The 22,541-nt window shown below is 50.2% G+C and overlaps 1 protein-coding gene across 4 annotated transcripts in view; it reads left to right on the forward strand.

The window, feature by feature from the left end:
• Positions 1-1,609: 1,609 nt before the first annotated feature.
• Positions 1,610-22,541, forward strand: part of LOC135293020 (TOG array regulator of axonemal microtubules protein 2-like) — a 31,560-nt gene continuing 10,628 nt past the window's right edge. Inside the window, exons 1-16 of one of the 4 annotated variants that reach the window (XM_064407023.1) lie at positions 1,610-2,379; positions 3,173-3,210; positions 4,585-4,688; positions 7,451-7,578; positions 7,777-7,946; positions 8,762-8,833; positions 10,484-10,644; positions 11,088-11,134; positions 13,538-13,752; positions 14,597-14,757; positions 15,192-15,238; positions 16,818-16,906; positions 17,861-18,008; positions 19,101-19,262; positions 19,975-20,107; positions 21,750-21,855. In XM_064407023.1, coding sequence (XP_064263093.1) covers positions 2,304-2,379; positions 3,173-3,210; positions 4,585-4,688; positions 7,451-7,578; positions 7,777-7,946; positions 8,762-8,833; positions 10,484-10,644; positions 11,088-11,134; positions 13,538-13,752; positions 14,597-14,757; positions 15,192-15,238; positions 16,818-16,906; positions 17,861-18,008; positions 19,101-19,262; positions 19,975-20,107; positions 21,750-21,855 — 1,857 coding nt within the window. In that variant the 5' untranslated portion in view covers positions 1,610-2,303. The remainder of the gene's footprint in view (positions 2,380-3,172; positions 3,211-4,584; positions 4,689-7,450; positions 7,579-7,776; positions 7,947-8,761; positions 8,834-10,483; positions 10,645-11,087; positions 11,135-13,537; positions 13,753-14,596; positions 14,758-15,191; positions 15,239-16,817; positions 16,907-17,860; positions 18,009-19,100; positions 19,263-19,974; positions 20,108-21,749; positions 21,856-22,541) is intronic. The other 3 variants (XM_064407026.1, XM_064407025.1, XM_064407024.1) reach the window with 3 other exon arrangements.

Raw genomic sequence — 22,541 nt, forward strand, 5'->3', positions numbered from 1 at the left:
TCTACTTTGGCACAACACAGTCATAAGAATTGTGTTTTCTCTTTCTCTGATGTTCAGAAAATGTGAAACCCAGAAATATTCCTGGGAAGAATTGTGCCTTGCTTTTCTCTGTGAAGAGAATGTGGAAACACTCTTGGGCTGGGGCCAGGCTGCTGGAGCTTTCTGTTGCTTTCCTTTGAGGAAACAGCAGTGTTTTGTGAATGGTGGGCAGAAAACGGTATGCCTGGCTCTGGGGACTGTTTTGTAAGCAGTGCATGTTTGAAACTGTTCCCTGATGTCTAGCCTGGAGGAATTTAGGGTCACCCAGCAACATATAAAAGCTTCAGGATTATGACACCAGTAAGGCACAAATGTGGGGTGTGCAGATCCACAGGCATTCCTCATCTAATCAGACATTTCTTGAGAATTATCATGACTTTCCATGTGACACGCAGAGGGAATTTGCATCAGGACAATATGCAGCCTCCCAGCTGTCACATGTGGTGTCTGACCAGCTGCTCTCTCCACTCCACTTGCTGGGCTCATGCCAGAGGTGGTCCTGGAGCTGGGAAACACCTGGACTTGTGTAGAGCCCTTCCAAAATGCTGCCATGGCTGCAAGAGCAGGCAAACAGCAAAAGCCCAGATCTTTCTCCATTCCTTTAGTTTTTAACTGAGACCTGGTGGTTTTTCCAGGCACTTTCTGTTCGTGCTCATGAAGTTATTTTTAGGAGGGAGAAAAAAAATTGGTTCCAAGGGCAGAGGAGAGGAGGGGGAAGGAAGCTTCTGAACTTTGGAAAGCTTGTGGTTGCTCTGTTTTCCTGAGCCTGCCTTGCTAAGGTGTGCCCACCAGCTGAGCTATTTGGTCTCTGCCTCATAACTCCCTTTTAGGTGGGACTTGCCCATTTTGGTGGTTTTCCTCCCCCCACCAGCTTCTACATTGTCCCACATTGGGATTTAAGGTTCTTTTCCTTCTTTCTGTGTGTCCATTGGAGTCAGATCCCTGTGACTGCCAGATGCATACTGCAGGGAAGCTGCCAGAAGTGAGGCACAGGCCCCAAAGGCTTCTTTGAGGTGCTGTAATTGTGCATCAGCAGTGTGCTGTGTGTGCAGCAGGTTGGTTACTTGGCTTTTTCTCCCCACTTAGGTGTCATTGTTCCTTCAGCAAGCCCTACAGTTTGCTGGTTGATGTTAGCCATGCAGCAAGTGGGTGGGAATGACAGGCATTCCAGTTGAGGGAACTCTCCAGGATATTAGCAAAGCACAATTTCATCCACAGCATTTAACCAAGAGTTCTTGGTTTTAGTCAGAAGCACTGCTGGGCAAAAGGGCACATTGCCTTTGGTTTCCTGACATGCTGGCTCTTTCTGAGTGTTCAGCTTGGCGAACAGGGTGAATGGGCTTGGTGCCTGTTCTGTGTTACTCTGGGATCCTTTGAGCTGTGGGTTATGGACTGCAGGGGGGTTTTGTGCTCCTTTGGGGCAGAGGAGAACTTTCGGGGCTTTTGTTTTGCATTAGCTGTAGGGAAGGTTTGGTTGCCATACATGAACTCACAGAGCAAGCCAGAGCGGCTGCTATTGTGATGTCAGCAGAGGGCTGCCACGTCACAGCATTGTCAGCAGGAGGTTTTCCTGGTGCCCACAAGGCCTCAGCGTCCAGAGCAGCTCTTGGTGTGCTCCTTGCAGGAGGATCACCTCGTCTGAGCTGTTCTCAGATTACAGACAGTGTTGTTTTGTCTCTGTATTTGCTTGCACAGTCCTTGGACTGGTGCAAGTGTCCTGTTTTTCCCCTTTTTACTTGCACAGTCTCAGGACTTGTGCAAGTGTCCTGTTTTACCCCTTTTTTACTTGCACAGTCTCAGGACTTGTGCAAGTGTCCTGTTTTTCTCCTTTTTACTTGCACAGTCTCAGGACTTGTGCAAGTGTCCTGTTTTACCCCTTGTTACTTGCACAGTCTCAGGACTTGTGCAAGTGTCCTGTTTTTCCCCTTTTTACTTGCACAGTCTCAGGACTTGTGCAAGTGTCCTGTTTTTCCCCTTTTTACTTGCACAGTCTCAGGACTTGTGCAAGTGTCCTGTTTTACCCGTTTTTTACTTGCACAGTCTCAGGACTTGTGCAAGTGTCCTGTTTTCCCCCTTTTTACTTGCACAGTCTCAGGACTTGTGCAAGTGTCCTGTTTTTCTCCTTTTTACTTGCACAGTCTCAGGACTTGTGCAAGTGTCCTGTTTTCCCCCTTTTTACTTGCACAGTCCCGGGACTTGTGCAAGTGGGGTTTTTTTCCATTGTTGTTTCCTGGCCTACGGACTCGAGCAGCCCTGCTCAAAGGATGGAGCGAGTCCGTAGAGCAGTCAGAAGCGCCTTTTCATTGGCGGCTTCTCGGAAAGCTTTTCTTCATTTGGCTGGTAAATAGAAGTTGTTTTTCCCCTTGGGGCAGCACGTTGGAACAAAAATGGCATAAAGATGCCATTTGTTTGGTAAAGCTCCTGTCAAGAGCTTCCGCTGGAGACGGGGGTGTCTCTTGCCCAGCAGGGTGTAGGAACCTCCAAAATGCAGACTGGGAGAGCTTTGCAGGCATCCTCCTAAAAACTATGCAGGTCTCTCCAGAACTGAGGAAAAGCATCTTTTGATTGCATTCCATCCTTCAAGGATGTGCCTGTGTAACTGGACCCCCTCTGTGTGCTCCAAGAGCCATTGGCTCTGTGCTGAAGGGCAAACTGCCGAGCACTTGGTGTGTGCTCCTGAAGCCCAGAGCTGGGCCTGTGCTGTGTCCCAACAGAACTGCAAGTGCTGAGAGGGGTTTGGTGGAAGGTTTTGTAGGGAATTGTTTACGGCAAGCACATGGCACATGCTACATGCAATTTACAAAAAGAAAAAGCAAGTCCAGGAAAGAGAGGAGAAAAAAGCTGCTTTAGCTGCAGGCTCGAAAATGAGCTCCAATGTAGGCACTGCCTGCTAAGGAACAATTTGCATCTTCACGGCCAAGTTTCTAGTTCCTTAGTGGCAATGCCGAGCAAAAGGTAGACACAGCCTAGGGTATTGGCCTGCAGTCTTGCTTGCTGTGTTAAAGAAGTGTTGCTCCTGGAGGGATGTTGTGAAAGGAGAATGCTCTCTGCTTGGGTGGGCTTGTTCTGTGGGATTCCTCAGCACAAACAGTTTTCTAACAGCACCTGGTTCATTTTCCCTTGCCCCCGGCAGCTCGCCTCAGAGGTGGAAGGAGTCAAGCGCGCGCTTCGGTGAGTGGGACGGGCACCCTTGACATTCCTGGTGTCTGAGGAGTGTGGAGAAAGCTGTGGGCTTGGCCTGTTGCAGTACAGTGTCAGCCTGGCAAGCTGAAAGAAAGTCCACATCAGCATCTGCATGAACACTACTAGAAGGATTCCATCCCTTTCCTCCTTTTCCACTGAGGAGGTTTTAACTAATGAAAGTCAAGCTTTGCAGACAGGAGGCTGCATGCTGATTGTAGCCAGCCTGAAATATCTCCTGCAGAAGCATGCACAATCCCGTTTAAACATTAGACTTATCAGCCCTTTTTAATTGAGTTTTAATGCCTGAGTATCTCACTTTTATCCAAATTCATGACTTGTGCTTAGGACAGCTGGGAATAGAGCTCAGAAGAAATCAGGTTCTAAATGACAGGTGACTCCCTGTCCCTCACACTGCTGCCTGTCTGCAGAGCACCACAGCAGCAGCAGAACCTCCTCTGGCTCGCTCTCTGCCTCCAGAGGCTAAAGGGGACACAAAGGACAACAAACCTCTAGGTGTTGTCAGTCCAGGGCCTGAGCATCCTGCAGCAATCAGTGGCAGCTTTGGTTGGTTGAGTGCAAAGCTTTGGGGCAGTGCAGAGCTGCAAGTTTCCGAGCAGGCAGCCCTTGCCCTTTGTGGCTGAGGATGCTGGGGGCTGGAGTCCTGCCATGACCTCACTCTTCAGCCCAGCCACTGACCCGTGGGAAATGGCATCTGAAAATTGACATGCAGGCATCGTTTTCCTGGCATTCTCACAGGGACTGTGAACTTGCCTTGGTGTCAGAGAAGCGGTAGCATGATGTCCTTTAGTGCTACTGGTGTGGAAGTCAGCCCCTTTGTGCACAGAGCCTGTGCAGGCTCCCTGCTGTCAGCAGAGAGAGGTCCCCAGGTGCAGTTCACAGCCTTGTGGGGTGCCGAGGAGCTGCTGTTGCCTGCAGGGACCCACCCCTCTCCACGCCCTATCTAGGTACCTACAGGCACTGCTTCGACTGCCCCCTTAACTTTGACATGACCCAAGTGTGTTGAGGAGACTCCTGAGCAGCTCTGCATGGCAGAGACAAAATCTGTCTGTGAAGGGCTGGAATGCAGTTCCTGTTGGCTGCTCTTGAAGGCCTGAAATCCTGAGGGGAAGCCAGTTGAGCAGAGCTGAGCAGGGAAATGTTCCCTGCTTCTACTCAGATACTCCCTGAACAACTCCAGGGTTAGTTGGGACATAAACACCACATGAACACCACATAAACAGCCCCACACAACAGCTTTTGCCTTCAGGTGAGCTGCTGCTTGCTGCTTCTGCCAGCTCTCAGGAGCCAACTTCCCTGCTCCTGATTGCTTGTTTGTGCTTTTTCCCTGCCTATTCCTTGCAGGTTCCGCTAGGAGAGGATCTTGCCAGTCAGGACTCCTGGGCCCAGGCAGGAAAGGCGGAGCGGCAGGAGAGCACGGACGGAGTGCACGGCGCCCAGGAGTTCAGGTGTGTGTTGAGCTTTCTCGCTTTCTCTGAGCAGGGGTGGGCGTTGCTGGGCTTTAGGAGGCCCAGTGTCAAAGGACAAATTTGGCTTTCTCCTTGTTGGACTTGCTGAGCACAGACGGGGGAAGGCAGCCCAGGGCAGGTGTGGCTGCTGAGCAACCTAGAGCACAGATGCCTCCTGGGACTCACTCCTTAAACCTTGACAAAAAGCATTCCAAACTAGACCAGAGTAAAAGCAAGGGAGGCTCAGGCTGGGCTTAAGGAGAGCAAAGCATTGACCTGCAAAGGCAGTCATGCAGCATAACAAGTGTCTCAGAGAGCTTGTGTAGATTGCACCCCTGGAAATTCAGAACCCCAGCTGGATGGGGCCTTGAGCAGCCTGTCCAGATGCTGACCCCAAGTACTTGGAACTGAAGACTGGGCTAGAGGCTTCCTGGCATCTCTGCCAGCCTAACCATCCTTTGATAACTGGATTGGAAAATCATCCCCACCTCCTCCCCAAGCTATGGCTTGCAGGCTCTTTCCTTGTTTCACTAGTGAAAGCAAGAGTAATTGTGGCAGTACTCATCTCGACTTAGCAAGCATGTCTTAGCCAAAGAAGAACTTTTGCAAGTCCAGTATCCACCGTAATCAGAAAGGAGTGTAAGAGCTAGCAGGCAGGAAGCTGTTACTCAACTGAGAGTACCTGAGCTTTCTGGAAGTGTTCTGTGGCTTCTGGAAGCTTGTTTGACTTCCTCAGTGGTGACTTTCACCTACATGAACAACAAAGAGAGATGCTGGTCTAGGGAGGGAATTGCAGCATTCACTTGAGGGGGAAGTAGAGGGCTGTTGGAAGCCCCTGAGACTGCCTTGTGTGGGACATGGTATGCAGTCCTGGTCTTGCAAGGAGACTGTGTTGCAATTAAAGGCTTGTTTGTCTGTCTGCTTGCCGTAGGTGGAAGGAGTTGGCTGCATTTGAGAGAAAGCGCCACTCCTCACTGGAGAGGGTGTCTGAAGTGGCGGCAGCGACAGCGGAGGAATGGCAGCCTCAGAGGGATCTGCTGAAGGAAGCTGTTCCTCTGGCAGTGCCAAAGGTATGCTCACCTTGTTCCTAGGCAGCACTTGTGGGAGAGGGATTTGTCCTAGCAAGACCCCCCCGAATGCTGCTTCTGGCAGCAAGCTGAGACCGAGCCTGTGTTGTTGTTGTTGTTCCTCTTGAAAAATGGTGCCCCTCCACTGCCAGGTTTTCCGGCGGCAGCGGCCAGCCCACAGGGGCCTGGAGAAGCTGCTGCAGGAGTTCTCCCGCCAAGGGCACACCCTGTCCCAGGTGTGCAGAGAGAAGGCGGTGATGGCACAGGAGAACGCTGCCCTGGAAGCCCGACTGGCAGCCACGGAGCGGGACCTGCGAGGCCTTTCAGAGCAGCTGGCAGAGGCCAGGTAAAGGCAGGGAGGAGACCCTGGGTGGGACATTACTGAAGGTCTGTAGTTACAAAGGTGGTGAGCATTATGTCAGGATTTACTGCCTGCTCTGTGCTCTCCAGATGTTTGTCGGACAGAGAAACAAAGAGATACAAGCAAAAAGAGAAGGATACTGTGATGTGAATCTTACTTTTCTGCCAGCTCAAGCTCTCAAAGCATTTTTTGGGTGCCTGCTTGGGACCCCTTGCACATTCCTGTGACAAGTGCAAAGCAAGCCAACTTGGCACTGAATTGAGGACCAGGGACACTGTGCAGATGTTTGCTGAAACCAGAAGTTTCCCTCTGGTTTTGCTTTCTCCTTCAGTGCATCTGACCATCAATCTTTGCTTGCCAAGTTGTTTGACATGGGGTTTTTGGAATTCAAGGCTCTTAGATGTGAATGTTGTGAATAGGGTGCTGACGCTTCAGGTGAAGCTGGAGGGTCATGCTGAAAATCTTGAGAGCCTGCAGAGCTGACTCCTGTGAAGGATGGTGCAGAACCTAGAACTGCTTACAAAGAGCAGCAGCAGCAGAAGGGAAAGGTCTTGTGACTTCTTGACAGTGTCTGGGGATTCTTGCTGCGCACTGATTCTTTCCCACTTGTCCAGCCACCTCTGTAACCTGTCAAGGATCTTTTTGGCTGGTCCTTTTTCCTTTTTAAAGAGTGCCCAGATATTTGGGCACTGCTGGCTTAGTTAGCCAAACATAAAGGTAGCAAGTGGTCTTGTTCATCCAATTCCAGTAATTTAATTGGCCGGATATCTGTCCCTCCTCCTAGTGAGTTCTTGTGCAGATAGAAACCTACTTCTGGTTTCCTACTCATGCTGCTAGAAGTCAAAGGTTTTGCTATATGGTTTGGTGAATGCCTTTAGTCCCTTTTACTTAGAGAGTGCCTGGCCAACAAAGTACCTATACATCCACTATGAATGGCATGAAGCATTGAGGAGTCAGCCAGAAGAGCCCTGTTCTGTCCTGCACCTGCAGAGTGACTTGGAAGTGCTGATGAGCTCAGGGCTGTGAGCAGAGGCTGGGCTTTTGTCCCTTTGCAGATACTTGGTGGGCACACCCGTGTGTGATAGGTCAGGCAACAGCAATTTCAGCTTTGGCTGCTGAGACCAAACTGAGCTGGGCTAGGTCATGAGGAAAGGCTGCCCAGTCACCTGGAGGGGCCTGCTTTGCTATGTAAAGTGGCAAAATAGTCCTGCTGTATCTGAGTTTCCATGCAAGCCATTTTCCATACTAAGGTGTAGGGATCTTAAGGCACATCTTACTGGAGAAGCTGCCCCTGTGTGCCAGGAGCAATTGCTCTTCATCTTCACGCCTTGTAGGTCAGAGAAGGAGAGCCTGCAAAGCAGCCTGCTGGAGGCACAGCAGCACATATGGGAGCTGGAGATGGCCAGGAGCCGTGTGGAAGCCCAAGTGTGCAGGGCCAGGCAGGCCAAGGAGGCGATACTGGGTGAGAGCCTGGTGTGCTTTGTTTCTGCTGATGGCCCTGCCCAGTGCAGTGGCTGCCAAGGCAGCTCTGTGCCCAGGGCTTCTGAGCAGTGAAGCAGCTGAGGGCAGGTCCCTCCTTGCCTGAAACTGGAAGGGCTTAAGGCCAGCAGATTGCTCTGCTTGTGGAGTGTCTGACTGCTGCTGTGTGTAATGTTTGCAGAGGATGTGAGGGGCCTTCGTCGTGAGCTGCTGGCTGTAAGAGCTCTCAGCCAGCAGCAATGTGAAGACATGGCTGAACAGCTCCGCTGGGCACAAGAGCAGTGCTGCAAGGCTCTGAGACTCTGGCACTCTGCCCAGGAAGAGGAAAAAACGAATCTCATGCAAGAACTGGTAAGAAACAAGAGGCCCCTGAAGATTTCAGGCAGGTTTGGTGGCCTGGCTAAGCAGAAGAGCAGCCTGAGTATGTGACATGGCCACAAGCATCTGCTGTAGGCCAGACGTTGCTGGGCCAGGCAGCAGGGGCCTTCAAGGGCTCATACTTGAAGGCCTGTGAAGAGCCAGAGGACAATGCAGGGACAGAATATGCATGCACAGGTTGAGGATGGGCATCAGCCAAGTTCCCCAAGAGGCTGGGTGATCGCCACCCAAAGCATGGCAGCGAAGGGGCAGGATCTTCCCCACAGCCTTGTGCCATGCAGCAGGCGGCTGCTGACCTTGCTGCCAACTGCAGTCCCAGCAACTGGGTTCCTTGCTTTCAGTCCTCCCATGGTGGACAGATGTCTTTGGGCCTGAATCATATGCAAGAGGCCCCGTGTTGCTGGTATTTCAGCTGGTGGCCTGCCTTGTGACTGGATCATCGAGGCGCTGGCCTCATCCTCATCCTGCAGTCCATGTGCAGCTCTTCCTTGATCAAAGGGCAGGGGGAATGTTAGCACCGAGCCTCTGAGAACAGGCAGAAATGCTGAGGAGAGAGGGGCTAGAAAACGGGCAGCCATGAGAGCAGGGAAGGAAGGTGGCATCTCCTTCCTTCCACCTGCTGACACTCCCTCTACATTTTGGGTTAGAACAGCATTGCTGGAGGGCACAAAGTCACAACTCATGTGCACTTTCCAGGTGGGGGGGTTGTTGGAGGGATGAAGCTTCCATTTCTTTCTATGGGGAGCATTGCTTGGACTTCATCAGGAAGTGTCTGTTCCCCTCATCAGGAGAGACAACTGGAAGAGCAGCATGTGGAGGCATGGAAGCAGCTGGAGGAACGGGCAAACTTCCTGGCAGAGGTACAGAGGGAGCAGGAGAAAAGGCTGCTTGAGATGAAGGGGGAAATTGCCGTCATGCAAGCTGAAGAAAAAAAGCTACTAAGCAGAGGCAGTCAAGAGGCACAGAGTGTGGAAAGAGAGTTTGTGTGCTGTTTTGGACTCCTCTGGGCTCCTTATGGGCACTGATTCCCTGGGCACTGTCTGTCTGGGTGGCATTGTGTCCTGGTTTAGGGCAAGTTTGGGAGATAACCCCCAAAGGGGCTTCTCTACAAAAGCAGATTCAATTGCCCCTGCCCCCTCTAACCTGTTCGGGAGAAAATATCTCCTTGGAGAAAAAGTGGAAAGAAACCTGTTATTAAACAATAGAACCCAAACAATATTAAACAATAAAACTTCTCACTGCTCCAAAGAAAGCAAACTCAGAACAGTCCCCTCCCCGGGTTGCAGCTCGGCTCACTCAGTCTTTGACCAGTCTCTGGTGCTGGAAACGCCGCGGCGCAGGCCTGGCCAGGGGGCCACAGGTGGAGCTGCCGGTGCTCTTCTGGGTATTCAGTCCAGAGCAGGCTTGAACAGGTCCAAGAAAAAAGGAAAAAAATCACACTCCAGGGAACTTCTTTGCCTCAGCTAGCTAAAACTAACTAAAAGCAGAAAAAAAGGGGAAAAGGAGCACTGTCCGGCTGTCTGTCCATCCGCAGACAACACAGTCCAGGAGCAGGAATGTGGAGGAGTGAGAGCAGTCTGAAAACAAACTTCGCGCTTCTTCCCTCCCCTCTTCACTGTCTGGAAGAGAGTCTTAAAGGTGTAAAACTTATTATTCAGTATAAACAGAACAAGACAATTGGGGATAAAAGCATCATATAGTCAACCCAGGACACAGCAGAGCTCTGACACCTTTTCCCTGACAGGAACCGACCCTTTCAGTGAACTTTGAACAGGTCCTGGCTTGGCTCTTTAGCTGGGCCAGAAATGATGGGATACTAAGCATGGGTGTGCATCTGCCCCTGCTGCCTCCACCCCCATTCCTGGCCATGGCATGGGGGCCCTGGAGCAAGTTGGGCAGGCAGAGACCTTGCAGAGAGCAGCAGGGCAGGGAGCTCTGCTGAACTTCCTGAATGGCAGTGAGGCTGAGATGATGGATGTGTGGGAGCTGGAGAGCAGCGAGCATCCCGAGAGCTCAGCAGCAGCATCTGGGCTCCAAGGCTGCTGGGGAAGTGTAGGAGGGAAGGGCAGCAGCAGAAGGAATGAGGGGCTTGAGACAAGCAGGTTTGGACATGCTGCAGAATGGCTTTGTGGGGATTTGGCTGGAGATCAGCACTGGCTGTGAGACACCTTAGGGGCAGGGAGAGAAGAGTGATCTAAACCCACTGCCATGGCATCCAAAAGGCCAGGGGAGGCAGTGGCACCCCAGAACACCTTGATGTCAAACGTATGGATGTCAGCTGGGAATGTAGTCGCATTTCCAGGGAAGTGAGAAGGTGGGGAGAGCTTGGAAATGTGGGACATGGTCTCTCCCTGTCCAGTTCCCTTTGCATTCCCAATCCACAGCCAAGCTGCTGCATCAGTTTGACTTTTCCTACCAGGTCCCAGTTAAGAGCATTGATAAAATTCTTGAGGCATCAAAGGGGGCAAGTGTGGATGATTGATCTGAGCACTGTGTTCTACTCTTTCCAGACCTCCTTGCTGTATTCCAAGGGTGGGGAAATGAAGAAGAGACAATTGGGAAAATCTTTAATCCCCCGTCTGTGCAAGGCAGGAATTCCCCCTGTGGGCAGTGCTGCTGGGTCTGTGCACAGCTCTCCCCAGATGGAATTGCAGGAGTCCCAGGAGATGAGGTAAGCCAAGGTGTCTGCTGCTCCAGTGTGCTCTTCACCTCACTCTTCCCATCTCCTGTGGTGATTTGGCACAGTCTCCCATGTATTTAGGCAAACCTCTGAATATTCCGCATTTTGCCCATCCAATGTCAAACCCAAGAGCAATGCCCCAAGAGCAGAGGTGGTGCTGGGGAAGGGGAGGCAGGGCTTCAAAGTGTCTCAGGATGGGTCCCCTGCTGGACTTGGCTGTTACTTCAGCCAGAGCTTGGCCAGTTCTGTGTGACTCCAGGAACTGAAAGCTTAAGGACAATGCATCACCTTTGCATCCTCTTGGGTTTATGTGTTGCAATTCCTCCTTCATCACAGTGACCATGCCAAGAAGGTTTGCCTCTTTCATGGTATGCCCATTCCCTCCCTTCTCCTTCTAGCTCCTCATATGTTCTTTTGTCTTCCATTTTCTCCAGGCCAAGACCCAGCAGCAGAAGCCAGGAGAAGACCCCAGAGCATGCAGGTATGTACAGGGCACGTCTGTCCTAAAATGACCATTGGGAATTTGACTCAGAGTTGACAATTGGAAAGGTTGGTTAAAATGCATTCTTTAAAAAAAGTCTTTAAATTAATTTCAATTCCTTGATGGTCTCAGTGGACTCTCCCAGAGCCCAGTCCCTGAGTGTGTTCTCTGGTGGTGGAGTGAAAATTCTTCCAGTGTGAAGTGTTGAGTGGCAGGAGCTTGAGTGGTACCTTGGGATTCTGGAACTGCAGCGCAAAAAAGAAAACATTTCCGCTCCACGCTGCATATGCCTTTTATGTCCCTGCAGCTTTTCTTGTGTCAAAATTAGAGTAGAAAAAGAAGGCATTTAGCATGAAATGAGAAATATTCCCGTTCCTTCCTCCTGCTTTTGAAAGAGAAAACCATTCCTTTGGGTATTTTCTGGTCTGAACTCCTTTAGATTTAAAGGAGATTCATGGATATTGGTTCTGCACTGGGTTATTCATGGTTTTGCTCTGGGAAGAATAGGGAAATCTCTTATGATGGAAAGTCCTTTTGAATTTTCCAGTGAAGGAGAAGGAGACTTCCAAATGGCTGCAGCCTAGGCAGGGTGTGAGTTTGTCATCCTCTGACAGCACAAGGCCAAAGCCACCTGTGGCAGGTTCCCAATGACAAATCTCTTCCCTGGCTGTCTGTGCCTGTGTCAGTGCTGCAGGCTGAGGCTGGGGAGGAGATGCCTCCTGCCTTGTCCCTGTCCCTGCCTTGCCTGATCCCTGACAAGTGGAATTGTGCCAGACAAAATGCAGTCTCTGGCACATCTATGTCCGGCAATGCTTTCAAGGTGTAGGGCTCATTGACACTGTTGTTGTTCCTTTGGCATCTATGGGCATGTAAAGATAGGAGAGATGAGACTTGGAGAAATGATTCAGAAAAAGGGATCAGATTCCCTGGTCCCTTTGCTCAGGGTTAGTTCTGCCAAATGCTGGGTATGGCCCCTTTGGAATGACTCCTTCATTGCTGGTATGCACCTGCAATACTTAATGCATCAAGTGACCAGTATTGCTCTGTAAGCAGGTGATATTTTTGCTCCCTCAGAGCAATATACCAGCTGAAAGTATCCAGTTTTAAAAGATGTGTTCGTCTTGTATTGCTTGGCTGCCTTTTTATTTTCCCCTTTGTGAAATAATGTAAAAAATTAGTTCTCTTACTTCTAACAGCTCTGTTGGAGGGCATTTCAGAATCACCTGCCCTCCACTCTTCCCATTCAGAAAATTTAAATTGGCAGTATTAGCCAAGATAAGAAACGTGTTGTGGCAGATCATGTTTATGTTGGTTTTGGGTTTTATGTTGGTTGGTTGTTGTCTGCATGAAAGAATGCAGGGAGAAAAACCCATGGAGCAACGAAGCACAGCAAAAGTGGCAATTTCCAATTGAATGGCCAGTTTATGCCCTGCAAATGTAGACTCCTTGAGTACTGGGGTCATGTAACCTGGATTGCAAAGCTTCTTCCAACATGAGGTGCCATTGTTCATGTGTCAGCACTTCCTCTGTTGTGAAGAGAAAGAAAAGCAATGAAGCAATAAAACCCAACCTGGAACTGAGTGGGAGTTACTGAAACAAAGGCCATGAACTCTAGCTTTGAAAAGCAATTACTTCTGGGTTGTAATTGTCAAATTCTCTTGACTACTGTGGGTTGCCCACAGTTTAGAAGGAAAGGGATTTCAAAGTAGTGGATGGGTAATGAACAACACATAAGCAAAGTTGTAGAAGCTTTCTCTCCTGGTTTGCCAGCTCCATACATTTCAAAGGAATTCTAGTGATGGTAGTTGCATGAAAAGAAAAAGCAGAGAGATCTTCTGAATAATGAAAACACCCCTTGCATGCCTCACCCATTAGATGGATTGATTGTAAAAACGGGAGTTCACCGAACTCACTTGTTCCCTTGTGAGCGTGGCTCAGCCTCACACAGAGGTGAGGTGGGAGCTTGGCCGCTCTCTGTTGGGAGGAAGGGTCTTGTGGCAGCCCAGAGAGTGCACATTGGCAGGGAACAGCTGTGGCCTGCATGTGCCCCTGCAATGAGCTGTGCTGCTGGCAGTGCCCCGTGGAGCTGTAGGGCTGCTCAGCTGTGGGGCAGGGAGAGCAGCAGCAGGGTGCATGTGCAGCTGAGCCATGGCTGGAGAGCACAGGGCTCTGGGCTCCCTGCTGTCCCAGGGCAGCCCAGAGGCCAGGATGCTCCTGTGGTAGCTCTGTGGAAGTGGGGCAGGGTTTTCCCCCTGGTCTGCTTCAAGCTGCAGCCTGCAGGAGCATGTTTCCCTGTGCAGCTCTTTAGAAGCTTCCAAGGAATCTGTCCCATGAAATACGGAGCTTCACATGTTTTAGATTTACTTTGTGGACTCTCTTATATTTTGTGTCTCCACTTTGCAGATCTGACTGGCTACCCTCTTGCCAAGAGGTTTTCCCTGGCAAGTCCCTCGATGCTCCTTCCCTCCAAGCCGTTGCCTCCCATCCAGAGGAGCTCTCCTTCTGCCATGCCAAGCAAGATTTGCAGCGGAGAGCAGGAGACTGGGAATGCTGGCAATGGCTGGGATGAGGAGAGTAGAAAAAACCAGGAGCTCACAGCAGAGGGAAAAGGAAGAGAGGTAAGGAGACCAAGCTAAGTCCTTTGTGCTAAATTTTCATTTCATGTGCTGTCAGCAGAGCTCTGAGACCTCTTCCCTGACAGGAACTGACCCTTTCACTGAATTTTGAACAGGTCCTGGCTTGGCTCTTTAGCAGGGCCAGAAATGATGGGATACTAAGCATGGGTGTGCATCTGCCCCTGCTGCCTCCTCCCCCATTCCTGGCCATGGCATGGGGGCCCTGGAGCAAGTTGGGCAGGCAGAGACCTTGCAGAGAGCAGCAGGGCAGGGAGCTCTGCTGAACTTCCTGAATGGCAGTGAGGCTGAGATGATGGATGTGTGGGAGCTGGAGAGCAGCGAGCATCCCGAGAGCTCAGCAGCAGCATCTGGGCTCCAAGGCTGCTGGGGAAGTGTAGGAGGGAAGGGCAGCAGCAGAAGGAATGAGGGACTTGAGACAAGCAGGTTTGGACATGCTGCAGAATGGCTTTGTGGGGATTTGGCTGGAGATCAGCACTGGCTGTGAGACACATTAGGGGCAGGGAGAGAAGAGTGATCTAAACCCACTGCCATGGCATCCAAAAGGCCAGGGGAGGCAGTGGCACCCCAGAACACCTTGATGTCTAACATGTGGATGCCAGCTGGGAATGTAGTCGCATTTCCAGGGAAGTGAGAAGGTGGGGAGAGCTCAGAAATGTGGGACATAGTCTCTCCCAGTTCCCTTTGCATTCCCAATCCACAGCCAAGCTGCTGCATCAGTTTGACTTTTCCTACCAGGTCCCAGTTAAGAGCATTGATAAAATTCTTGAGGCATCAAACGGGGCAAGTGTGGATGATTGATCTGAGCACTGTGTTCTACTCTTTCCAGACCTCCTTGCTGTGCTCCACTGGCGGGGAAATGAAGAAGAGACAATTGGGAAAATCTTTAATCCCCCGTCTGTGCAAGGCAGGAGTTCCCCCTGTGGGCAGTGCTGCTGGGTCTGTGCACAGCTCTCCAAAGATGGAATTGCAGGAGTCCCAAGAGATGAGGTAAGCCAAGGTGTCTGCTGCTCCAGTGTGCTCTTCACCTCACTCTTCCCATCTCCTGTGGTGATTTGGCACAGTCTCCCATGTATTTAGGCAAACCTCTGAATATTCCGCATTTTGCCCATCCAATGTCAAACCCAAGAGCAATGCCCCAAGAGCAGAGGTGGTGCTGGGGAAGAGGAGGCAGGGCTTCAAAACATGTCAGAATGGGTCCCCTGCTGAACTTGGCTGTTACTTCAGCCAGAGCTTGGCCAGTTCTGTGTGATTCCAGCAACTGAAAGCTTAAGGACAATAAATCATATTTGGGTTTATGTGTTACAATTCCTCCTTCGTCACAGTGACCATGCTAAGAAGGTTTGCCTCCTTGCATGGTACACCCATTCTCTCCCTTCTCCTTCTAGCTCCTCATATGTTTTTTTGTCCTCCATTTTCTTCAGGGCAAGACCCAGCAGCAGAAGCCAAGAGAAGACCCCGGAGCATGCAAGTATGTACAGGGCATGTCTGTCCTAAAATGATCATTGGGATCTTGACTCAGAGGTGACACTTGGAAAGCTTTGATAAAACACATTCATTTAAAGATATCTTTATATTAATTTCATTTTCTTGATGGGCTCAGTGGACTCTCCCAGAGCCCAATGACTCGGAGTGTTCTCTGGCAGTGCAGTGAAAATTCCTCCAGTGTGAAATGCTGAGTGGCAGGAGCTGGGGGGATACCTTGGCTCCTGGATGTGCTGTGCAGGAAGAGGAAACATTCTTGCACATGCCTTTTATCTCCCTGCAGCCTTTCTTGTGTCAAAATTAGAGTAGAAAATGAAGGAATTTAGTATGAAATGAGAAATGTTTCCACTCCTTCCTCCTGCTTTTGAAGGAGTAAACCATTCCTTGAGGTAGTTTCTGGTCTGAACCCTTTGAGATTTGATGGAGATTCATGGATTTTTGGTCTGCACTTGGTTATTCCTTGTTTTGCACTGTATGGAATAGGCATACCTCCTATGATGAAAGTCCTTTTGAATTTTCCAGTGAAGGAGAAGGAGACTTCCAAATGGCTGCAGCCTAGGCAGGGTGTGAGTTTGTCATCCTCTGACAGCACAAGGCCAAAGCCACCTGTGGCAGGTTCCCAATGACAAATCTCTTCCCTGGCTGTCTGTGCCTGTGTCAGTGCTGCAGGCTGAGGCTGGGGAGGAGATGACTCCTGCCTTGTTCCTGTCCCTGCCTTGCCTGATCCCAGACAAGTGGAATTATGCCAGACAAAATGCAGTCTCTGGCACCTCTGGGTCATCCACTGCTTTCAAGCTGTAAGCCTCAATGACACTGTTGTTGTTCCTTTGGCATCTCTGGTTGTGTAATGATAGGAGAGATGAGACTTGGAGAAGTAATTCTGCTGATGCAGAAAAAGGGATCAGATCACCTGGTCCCTTTGCTCAGGGTTTGTTCTGCCACATCCTGAGTATGGCACCTTTGGAATAACTCCTTAATTGTGTATATGCAACTGCAATGCTTACTGCAGCTAGGCAGCGGTAGTCCTTAGTAAGTAAATGACATTTTTTCTGGATTAATTCTGGACTAAAAATCACTTCTGTCATTCATCCTTTCCGGTCTTTGTTTTGTTACTGACCCAATCATTTAGCAGGGTGATAGAATCCAGTTTTAAGACAGGTATACCTCTCATAGTGCTTGACTGCTACATTTTTTTATCCTCTGTGAAACCATGTGAAGAATCAGTTCTCCTAGTTCTACCAGCTCTGTTGGGGAGTGTTTCAGAATGACCAGCCATCAGCTATTTCTATTAAGGACATTTTGAATTGTCAATATCAGCCAAGATCAAAATTATTTTGAGATAGGTCATGTTTATTTGGGTTTGGATGTCTCTGCTGAAAAGAAAGCAGAGAATAAACCCCTGGAATGAGGAAGGAGAGCAAAAGTGGAACTTTTGGATGAGCACTTTGTTCCCTGCAAATACAGGATTGCAGAATACTGGGCACATCTAATGAGGAAAGCAAAGCTTCTTTTGCTTCCAACACGTGGTGCCAGAGATTTACAGGAACCTTTGCTTCCATTCCCAGGCCTCTCACTGAGTCAGGCCAAGGAGACAGATCATCCCAGCAGTCCTGGTCTTAGGAGTGACAAGGAGCGGAGGGACAGCTTTGGAAAGGTAAGGGATAAGAACAGGGATGAGCAGACTTCCTTTCCAGTGGCTGTTTAGTGCTTGGCCCAAAATGCCACTGAAAATCATAATCTTCCACTCCTTGGGGGATGGGGATTCTCTTGGGAATGTATTTGACAGCTACAGAGCAATTGCTTGGCTATTTCCAGTAGTGCCAAGGTGACTGGTTTGGAGATGGTGCTAAGGTCACACCAGAAGCATTCTTTATGTGCAAAGGCTGGTTTAGAGAAGTTCGGAATGGCAGATCATGCTAGACATCAGTGAATGTGGGAGAAGTGCATCCTTGGATGCAGAGAAGCAAAGACTCTAATGTTGAGTGTAAGCAAGGCTGCAAACTAAAATGGGAGAGTTTGCTTTTTCCTGGTTACCTTTGTGGCTGTATCTCACAGCCCTCTCATTCTCATGTTTTCTGCTCATTAACATCAGCGTTTGTGCAACTTGTTTTCACAAGACTCCTCCTTTTGGTCTGCTGGCCCCAGAGACCAAGTCCTTCAGAGCTGAGTCCTTCAGAAGCCAGGAAGTGAGAAACAGCTGCAATTCCTAGCCATGAGTGTTAAGCAACAGCCATTGCCCCTCCTTGCTGGTTATTGCACATGGTTTTCATTCTTCTGCCATGGCCTGTAGGAACTGCACTGCCTGCTCACTGTCATGTGAGCTCTTCATCTGTCTTGGAGCACTCCTATGACTTTCATGCTTCAAGCAGGGCTTCCTGACATAGGTTGCAGTTGCAGCAGTGTGAGGTTGTGGCAGTGAAGTGTGTTCCACCTCACTGTGTGTAATTGCCAAGGTGAGCATGGGAGACATTCCTCTGAAACTATTGGAATGGATATGGAGCTGCATGGAAGACTGTGGCACTCTGTGCACTCTGTGCTCCTGATGAGATGTTGTGTCTGCTTGGTGTGTCTCTGCTTACAGTCTGTGATGTGTTTCCATTGCACCTAGACCCACGCTGAATTGTGCAGGTTGGCTAAAGAGAACTTAGAGCTGAAGAAAATGGAGATTTTGATGGAAGAGATGAAGAGGAGACAAAATGAAAAATCCTTGCAACTTCCTCCAGAGACATTTGAGCCTGGGGATGCAGCTGAAGCAAGTAAGTGGTGGCTACACTTGTAGTGGTCCTTTTTGACCACTTGCTTGCCCTTTGCACAATGTTGCAATCAGACTGAGGGGGCTGTTCTGCTTGCATATGAGTAAGAAGCTTGCATTAGGATTTAATTCTGTTTCCTAAAGAAAAATAGAGAGACATGAAGTGTCTTGCCCATGGCCTCATTGAGTCAGTAACAGAATATTAGCTTCCCACCTCCACTTGTAAAGTCTTTCAGAGTAGAAAATTCTGTCTTGCAAAGTACACTGGGACTTCAGACTCTCTCCTGGAGAGCAGCCTCCAGGGAAGGTGAGGCCAAAAGGATGCTTTTCAACCAGGCTGCAACCTGGAAGGAACAAAATTCCATTCCTTCTGATGAAAACACCAGAGATCCTTCTCCTGCCGCTCCCTGCTGAGGAGCTGGCGCTGTAGAGCTGTGCTGAAGCCCCAGGCAGTGCTTCTGCTGTAGCCCCAGGAGCAAGCAGCGTTCCCCACTGAATCCTGGCTGAGGGGCTCAGCCTGCAGGGCCGTGAGCGCTGCCCGAGGGCGGCAGCGGGGCCCTCAGGGGCAGCACTCAGCCCGAGGGCATCACACCAGGCTATCTGCACTTTGGTAACTTCCCTGCCTGCCTCTGGAACAGGAGAACAAAAGCAAAGCAATACTGGGTTTTCCTTGTTTCTTGGGAGAAACGTCACTGCAGTTTGCTTTTAAACTAGAAGAGGGCAGATTTACATTAGATATTAAGGAGAATTTTTTCTTAAATGAAGGGGATGAAAAGCTGGCAGGATTTGCCAAAGGAAGCTGTTGTTGGTCTATCCTTGAAGGTGTTCAAGGCCAGTTTACGTAGGGCTCTGACAAACCTGATCTAGACAACGTCCCTGCTCACAGGGGTTGGACTAGATGGTGGTTAAAGGTGCCTTCCAGCCCAAACTTCTCTGGGATTCTGTGATCACTGTCCCATGTTAGTGTGCCATTGTTATACTTGAAGTTCTTTGGGACAACAACGAATGTTACCCAGCTCTAGCAACTTCTCTGGCCTTTTCCATCGTCACCCTGTCCAGAACTCACCACTTACAGGCTCCTCTTTGGTCCCTGCAGGCTTCAGCCTACCACCTATCAATGGCACAGTTTCCAGTGTACAGAGAAAAGACCCTGGTAGCGCCATGAAGAAAACGGTCGTGAGAAAGCAGGACACGGTGCCCTTACAGCCCAGTACGCCCACCCTCCCTGGAGATGGCAGCTTCCCACGCAGCTCCTCGGGTAAGCCTGCTCCATGGCAGCATTTTCCTGCAGGGGTTTGTCCTTGCAAAAGGAGCACGAACTGCCTCCTGCCTCAGCCAGCACAGCTGGGATCTTGGGTCCATAGTCTGTAATGAGAATGAACAGCAAATCTACTTTGGAGTTACTCCAGCTTGGTAGTCTAGAATATTTGAAGTCAATGGAAACAGAGGCACTGTCAGGTGTGAAGGGTCAGGTGTGGCTGTTCCCTGGTTGTTGCTCCCTGGGGATTGAGCTGGGCCCAGCAGGGCTGGGTTCTTCAGGCTTGGCTTGGTGCTGCAGGTCTCTCCTCAGGGACTTGCCAAGAGCCCCTGTCCTCAGGGCTGTGGAAAATCAGTGTGCTGAGACAAGAGGGGCACCTGAGGGGTTCCCTGCTGGGCTGGCCAGTCCTGCTGTTGGCACTGCCTGGCAGGGAGTGGGAGCTCTGCGGCCTCAGGAACCTGCCGCTGGCTGTGGCACCTGTGGCACTTGGAGCTGGGGCTGTGGGGCAATTGTCAGGTTTAGCCTGGAGCTGTGCTCAGCTGGGGAGGCTGAGAGAAAGCAGGGAGCCCCAGGATCCAGAGAGCAGGGAAGTCTCTGCCCCAGTGGCAGTGTGTGCCACAGGGAACCCTGGCTGGGAGATGGGCTGCAGGCCGCTCCATGGCGGGTGCCTTGCCCGGGCCTGCAGTGCCCATGGCCGACCCTGTCCTTGCAGAGACCTCGCAGACAGCCACTGGTGCCCAGCGCCAAGAGGAGCCGCTCCGTGGGCACAGGCAGAAGGACAGAGCCTTTTCGGACCCACAGCAGGCCTTGCAGGAGGCACTGTCCTTGCTGGGCAGCGACGACTGGTAAGAAAGGCCCTATCACTCTGTGTCCCTCTTGGCATTAAGGTCGGTCAGAAGTGTGTCTTGCTGGTGCCTCTGAGCCCCGAGAGCCCAGAGGGCCAAAGGGCACTGCTGAAACCACTGTGGAGCTGTGAGAGGATAAAGATGGAGAGCAGCCTTTTCTTGGCCTTGCTCTGCAGCACTGCTCCAACTGCAGCAGGTCCATGCTGTTTCCTGGCTTTGGCTGCTGCTCCATGGAGCTTCAAAGGAAATGCTGAGGGAAGAGAGAAAGCTGTGGGACGAGATGCTTTGCTGGCTGAAGGCAGAAGCAGGATGGCAGCAGTTTTGAGTGTAGAGATTTGGGTGCCTTGGGCCACTGGCCCAGTGGGACTGAGTAAGATTCCTCTCTGCTCCCACTGCTGACAGCAATGGCAGGGACTCCTGCATGTGAGTCCCAGAAGGTGCTCCAGGCAGCTCCTCTTTTTGAGAAATGGACTGAGTTGGGCCTTCAGGTCCCTCTGCCTGCCATTACTCCTGAAGGGCTCATGGCAGAAGAGAAGGAAAGAGAAATAAAATCCTCTGGGAATCTTGCACTTTTGCAATTCAACTTTTCTTTCTCAAGGAATCATACGGGCTTGAGATATTTTGTCAATACTCACAATGTGTCCCAAAACTCTACACAGACAGAAGGAGGCCCAGAGGTGATACCCTTCCAAATGTTAGGTGATATTGGTTGTCTTTTTGATGTCCGGGTTAGCATCCACTCACTGGTGGATGCTTCATTCTCACAGGGATAAGCATGAAAAATTAGCCACGTTGCATCTCCTTGTGCAGTCTCCTTTGCTTTGCCCTTTCTCTTCTGCTTTCTCTTCCCCATTTCTCTTTGATGCCCTGGGAGGTGCAGAGAGCTTCTGCAGGTGTGGGGGTCCAGATGACACTCAGGGGTGCCCGTGGGATCAGTTGCCAACCCTGGCTGCAGCCCTGATGCCTCACACACCTTCCTGTAGCTGAGGGCCTGCACAAAGCAAGTGCTGAGAGATGGAGTTGTTTGCCCCTTTTCAATAACACTTTGCTGTTGTGGGCGTTGTTTTAGGTCGGAGTGTTCTGGGAAAAGCCAGAGTTTTAACAGTTCTTGCCCAGGGGTGGAATCTTAATCTTCTGGGGCATCCTGCTACTTTTTTGGGGAACGTGTGAGGTGGAGTGGGTGACACACAGGCCTCGATTGTAGAGTGGAAACTCAGCTCCAGAGTGCCAGTGCAGACTCTCAGTGCTGAACTGCCTGCTGGGGCTGCTAAAGAAGGAAAATGTCCCAGTAACAGCCCAATGGGACTGTGTCTCAGGGACAGGTACAGGGAGGTGACAAGAACCAGCAGCATGGCCTGGCCTCACAGCTTCTAGGAAGCAGTGATGACAGAGGGACTTCATAGCAGAGATTTTCAGAAAGGTCACAAATGAAGACTCTGAAAGCCCTCTCTTTGCCTCTTGGATTTGTGTATGCTTTTGACAGCCACAACATCCTGTGGCAATGTGTTCCACGATTTCATTAAATACTCCTTGAAAAGCACCTGCCATGCTTTGACTGAGCTGCCAGCCTGGTGATTTCAGAGGGTGCTGCCAAGTGCTTGGGTAGAGAGAAAAATCAATCTTTTTTGTACTTGCCTTTCAGGGAACAGAAGAAGAAGGGACTCTTGAACATCACACTGCTGGCTGAGTCCCATTCAGAAGTCCTGCTCTGTCGACTTCGTGAGATTTGCTTGGCAGTTACCAGTGAGGTGAGAACATTGCTCTGAATTGTCCCCCATACTTGATACACAGCTTGTAGAGTAGAATATGTGCTTGTTCATCTCCATGTGTGCTCAGGGACTGCCTTCATTTCTGGTTTTAGACCTTCTATTTCTAATGTCTGTCAGCTATCTGTAGGATCTGTGTGTACATGTAGCTGTATTTACTGGCAGGTCGGGTATCTGACACTTGTCTGTGAGTGAGGTACCATTATAATGCAAGGCAGAAAAGAGACACTAATGACATGATATACCAGAGTCCCAATCTCTGCTCAAGCTGTAATTGAACACTGCAAATGAGTCTGTAGACCTGAGCCTGTGTTTTCTGTTTTCTGCCTGGGTGCTTCAGCTATAGGTGTTGCTTTTTTGAACAGGAGCATCTGAATGTTTTATCTTTATGCCTTGTGCCTTTATGGTTTGAAAGCAGCCCTTCCTATATTTTGCTTCTATGTTTTTCAAATAAAAGGGCCTAAAATCAAAGCAGTAGACATTATAGAAGGGTTAAGTGGAACACTTTAGTAAAGCCTATTTTTCATGCCTGCAGTAAGCAGGGGTGTGGCCAGAAATTGGTGCCAGAGTAAGTGCCTTTCTGTGCTTGGGCTCTTCTGCTCCTACTGTGCTTTTATACACAGTGGGACGTGTTGTGATTTCCTGGGAGTTTTGTCTAAGGAAACTGG

Source organism: Passer domesticus, unplaced genomic scaffold (genome assembly GCF_036417665.1).
Source record: "Passer domesticus isolate bPasDom1 unplaced genomic scaffold, bPasDom1.hap1 HAP1_SCAFFOLD_63, whole genome shotgun sequence".
NCBI classification, from domain to species: domain Eukaryota; kingdom Metazoa; phylum Chordata; class Aves; order Passeriformes; family Passeridae; genus Passer; species Passer domesticus.